Raw genomic sequence first — 4,882 nt, forward strand, 5'->3', positions numbered from 1 at the left:
CGCAGCAGGCGGGGCGCAGGCAGCGGAGGGGGATGCGGGTTTTGCCCAGACCCAGCTTGCAGCCAGCTCTGACCCGGTCCCGCTTCGTCACCCCAGATGCCGCATCGGTTCGGGGTCGCCAGCTTCTGGCAGGGCTGGATAAAGTGAACGGTGACCTGGACAAGCAGGAGAAAGCAATAACGGCAAACCTGCGCCCGCCGCTGGAGCAGAGCCGGGCCGTGCAGGACAGCACCGAGCGCTCCAAGGACCTGAAGGTACGGGGCTGTGGAAGCAGACAGGGACCGTGCTCCCAAGGGGTCTGCAGGGCAGTCCTCGGGGTGCTGGGTGCTGTAAGCACCCCCTGAGCCCAGGAGGACGCGGAGATGGGGCGATGCTTACAGCTGGCTGCTGCTTCCAGCGGGGATGGGGAGCAGCCCTTTGAGCAGCCTCAGAAGCCAAAACCTTTGCCCTGCTCCTGGCCCAGCTTGGTCACAGGAAGGTTGAACGGGAAGAAGGCGATGGCTGCGGAGTGTGGGCTGTGGGGAAAAAGCGGGGAGCCCTCAAGTTTTGATGCTGCCCGTACTCTGAGCACAGCAGGGACGTTAACTTTGCCACCACCCTCACCAGCTCAGAAAGGAGCATGAAAACACTCAGGGTCCAGGGCACTGTTTCTTCTTGTGGAGCTGCTGCACTAGGCTCCAGTGCTGGTAGCATCCTGCTCCTTTCCGCTCCTTCAGACCCCTAATTAAGCCAGGCTTTCTGCCACAAACCTCCCTTGGTTTAGGAGGAAGCTCAGTTCCCGGTTACATCACCTGCCAAGGGCTGTGTTAAAATCCAGGTGCCACCACAAGTGAAAGCAAATTGCTCCAACTGCCTGCAGCGCTTTGGTGTCCAGGCAGGAATTCATCTGTCAGGCTGCAGAGCCCAACGGCCCAGATGAGTCCAGCACATTTCTGACAGAGCCAGAGCTGGTGGGAACCGCTCCCCAGCCAGAGGTTCCTTGCTAAGGGCTAGCTAGCCTGCCCCAGAAGAGATACAAGTCAACAAAGTCAACAGAAAATATCCTTTTGTCCCACACAGGGCTGAAGGGCAGCTGCCATCAAACACAAGCCCTCAGCCCTGACCTCCCTTCTCACACTCAACAGCCAAGGGTCAGCTTCTTTGCGGCCACAAGGTCCTGGTTCAGTTGCTATAAAGGCTTTATTCCTACCGCAGAACATCACCAATGAGGTTCGTCGCATTGAACCCGAGAAAATGAGGAAGATCCAGGAGTGCGAGGTCTTCATCGAATCCGTGCCAAACACTGGCAGCGCCACCTTGGTCAAGAACAAGGTGGAGAACACCAACAAGAAGTACGACCGCGTGGTCCAGCTGCTCAGCGCTGCCCAAGAGAAGTAAGTCGTGGCTTAAGTCATGGCTTGAGCCCCGCATAATGTAGTATCTTGCGGGAGACGGGTGCAGGCATGCTTAAACACCTTTCCTCTTGTGTCCATACAGAGTTGAGGTGGCCACGCACCTCGAGAGGAGCCTCCAACAAGGCCGAGACCTGCTGTCTACCTATGAGAACAAACTGGTCATAGATGACACTGTACCAGAGGATTTGCGGGTGGTAGACCGTAAGAAAGAAGAGCTGCTGGTGAGTGTTGTCTCCGGCCAGTTTTCTACCCTATTGACACGCTCCACGTACAAAACCACTTTCCAAAAGCTGGGGTAATTGCTGCTCAACCCACAAGTTTGAACCGGTAGGTAAAGGGATGGCCTCCCCCAGCGAGAGAGGAGACCTCACATTAGCTGCAGGGATCCCCTGCCTATTTCAAATGCAAGCCCAAATGCATCCCCAAACCAGAAGTCAAATGCCAGTTGAATACTTGTGATTTGACGAAGGGCCTAATGGAGAAGCGAAGGATAAAACGGTCTGGGAAGAGCAACGCAGAGGCCTGATACTTGAAAGAGATGGATCTCGCAAGGCTTCGAGAACAGTTATCGCTAGGAAAAGCTACTGACCAAAATTGGCAATCCTTCTGCTACAGAAAGGCCAAGAACTGGCTAGGCCAGAATTTGATGTCCTTCTTCAGCTTTTCCGTCAAGTCCCCAAGTTCAGACTAGCAGGCAAAAGCTTTCACAGCTCCTTCCGGAGTTGCTGCGCTGGCAGGAACAGGGTTTAAGGCTTGCATGAGGAGCACCAAATATTTTGCACGTAGTATGCTTGCTTTTAAAGATTAACAGGTGGAGAAAGGAGCGGGAGCCAGCTTTTCTCCCCATCAGGTTTACCAGATGGCTCTGCTTACGATGCAAGCCTCTTGACTTGCTTTTCTCCACAACCTTCTAGCACTAGTGCAGCTCAGCCGTTCCTTAGCACGCTCTGCAGTTCCAGTCGAGTAGCTGGAGTTGATGGGGAACGGTGACAAAAGCCTGGCACATGTGCATCCCCGGAGAACCCTTCTCTCCTGCTTTTTCTGCAGGCCATGGGCACCGAGCTCCAGTCCAAGAGGTTCCTGCTCAATGAAGCAGAGCAGAACTTGCTAAGGACAAAGACGTGCTCCAACACCCTGGCCAGCAAGTTCCAGGAGCACTGCCCCGACATCGAACGGCAGGAAGCCGAGCTCTACAAACTCAACCAGCGCTTCAACAACCTCAGCAAGCAAATCGACCACAGGTAAGACAGAGGATAGGATCAGTCTGGGACTGGACCAGCCTGGAGAGCTGGGATATTTACAGTGGAGTTGGAACCACGCTGAATCTGGAAGAGGCGTAATGCCACCATGGGAATGAGCAGTTGCAGAAGGGCTTCCAGGGATGGATAAAGAGGAGGAGAGAGAGGTTCCTGGCATGCGCTGGCTGGGTAGATCTGGGCAGCTTTAGGATTAAGTGCTCTTGCAACAGAGATGGGGACTTTGGCAAGAGAACAACTCTGGCTCGAATCTGTGTCTTTAGGGAGCAGGGGAAGCGGGGACGGGTTAAGAGGCGTTTGCAGAAGGTAGAGGAGATGTGATAGTCCTGAAGCTGAGCTGATTTCCCCTACAGAACGCAAACCCTGCAGAAAGCGAAAAGCGCCTATTCCAACTACCGCACCAACTACGACAAAGTCAACCAGTTCCTGTGCAACATACCTAACTACGAGCCGCAGGAGACCGACAACATCCAGCAAGTGGAAACGAAGCTGAAGAACCAAGCGGTAATTCTTTCTGAGAGTGCCCTGGGCTCCACAGGGAGAGGAGAAGAAACAACACTAAAAGATAAGGAATAGAACTTCGCTCCTGTACATAAAATAGAAAAAATATAAATACTTACTAGTTTTATTAGCTTTAAGCTATAAGGTCCCACTGTCCTATTGCCTTGTTTACATGTAGCAGGGCAGCTCGAGAAGGTTGCAATTCTTGGTGTTGTAATTTTAACGGCAACCCTCAAAAAAGGCTGAACAATGCGTTTGGATTTTGCGTTCCCTTTGACATGTGTCTCTCTGCCTGCCAGGCGCTCCTCAGTGACATTGCAAGCAAGGAACAGGAGGTGCAGAAGGTCTCCGCCACAGCTCAGCAGTACCAGCAGGCAGTGAAGGTAAGGACTGCAATGCTGCCGGTGGGAGAACTTTAACATAGAATCACAGAAGGGTTCGGGTGGGAAGGGACCTTTCAAGGCCATCCGGTCCAACCCCCTGCAGTGAGCAGGGACATCTTCAACCAGAGCAGGGTGCTCAGAGCCCCGTCCAGCCTGACCTGGGATGTGTCCAGGAATGAGGCATCTACCACCTCTCTGGGCAACCTGGGCCAGGGGTTCACCACCCTCACCATGAAAAATTTCTTCCTTATATCCAGTCTAAATCTGCCCTCTTTTAGTTCAAAACCGTTACCCCTTGTCCTGTCACTACAGGCCCTGCTAAAAAGTCTGTCCCCACCTTTCTCCTCAGCCCCTCCAAGCCCTGGCAGCTGCACTAAGGTCTCCCTGGAGCCTTCTCTGCTCCAGGCTGAGCCCCCCCAGCTCTCCCAGCCCGTCCTCCCAGCAGAGCTGTTCCAGCCCTCGCAGCGTTGCTGGGGCCTCCTCTGGCCCCGCTCCAGCAGGTCCGTGTCTCTCCTGTGCCGAGGGCTCCAGAGCTGGACGCAGCACTGCAGGGGGGTCTCCCCAGAGCGGGGCAGAGGGGCAGAATCCCCTACATCCAACAAAGAGCCCTCTAAAGAAAGCCTAGTGCCCTTGCTCAGTCAACTGATAAGCAGGTTGTATCTGCTCCAACGTTGACATCGTGTGGCCGGTAGCATGGCAACCGGCTCAGATTTATTGTCTGTGAAAGGAGGGCTTCCACTCCAAGCCCAGCGTCGGTAAGGGTAGCTGGAAGGTCAGCACACGCCTGCAGCTCTACTGCTGTGGTCACAGCGCAGTGCCCGACTCAGAACCTGCTGGGATGTCCTGCCAACGGTGCTCCACATCCCAGCACCCTCGGCAGCTCGCCTAATGCACAGGTCAAGGGAAGAAGTCATTAAAGCCGGAGTTTAGGAGGGAGCTGTGCATGAAGGAGACCCAGTAATCTCCCTTTCCTCCTGGGAACTTCTTCCCACAGGACTATGAGTTGGAAGCGGAGAAGCTACGGTCTATCCTTGACCTAGAGAACGGCCGGAATGGGTACACGAACAAGAAGCCCAGGCTCCAGTCTCCAGCTGCCAAAGTGAAAGAGGAGGTAAATAAGGGGTGGCCTGCAGCGAGCTAAAGCAGATGACACCGATGGGGATTGTGCGAACAGTGACTTTTACTGTCGGTGGCCTTGGCCCCAGAGGGGACTGCAGGGAATCAGGGGAGGGATTTTTCCCTCATTCTTAACCCATCAATTTTTTTGGACTAGGGTGGCCAGAATGAGAGAGGGAAAACACTGGATTTAGCACTTCCCTTCTGAAAGGGGAAAGCGTGGGAGAGAAAA

At 54.2% G+C, this 4,882-nt stretch overlaps 1 protein-coding gene across 1 annotated transcript in view; it reads left to right on the forward strand.

Moving 5' to 3' along the window:
- Positions 1-96: 96 nt before the first annotated feature.
- PPL (periplakin) overlaps positions 97-4,882 on the forward strand; it is a gene marked incomplete at its 5' end in the record, with an annotated part of 8,519 nt that continues 3,733 nt past the window's right edge. Inside the window, 7 exons of the mRNA XM_010282886.1 lie at positions 97-254; positions 1,195-1,373; positions 1,477-1,615; positions 2,442-2,635; positions 3,004-3,154; positions 3,451-3,534; positions 4,529-4,645. Of these exons, the coding sequence (XP_010281188.1) occupies positions 97-254; positions 1,195-1,373; positions 1,477-1,615; positions 2,442-2,635; positions 3,004-3,154; positions 3,451-3,534; positions 4,529-4,645 (1,022 nt within the window). The remainder of the gene's footprint in view (positions 255-1,194; positions 1,374-1,476; positions 1,616-2,441; positions 2,636-3,003; positions 3,155-3,450; positions 3,535-4,528; positions 4,646-4,882) is intronic.

The sequence above is a fragment of the Phaethon lepturus genome, unplaced genomic scaffold (assembly GCF_000687285.1).
Source record: "Phaethon lepturus isolate BGI_N335 unplaced genomic scaffold, ASM68728v1 scaffold6270, whole genome shotgun sequence".
NCBI classification, from domain to species: domain Eukaryota; kingdom Metazoa; phylum Chordata; class Aves; order Phaethontiformes; family Phaethontidae; genus Phaethon; species Phaethon lepturus.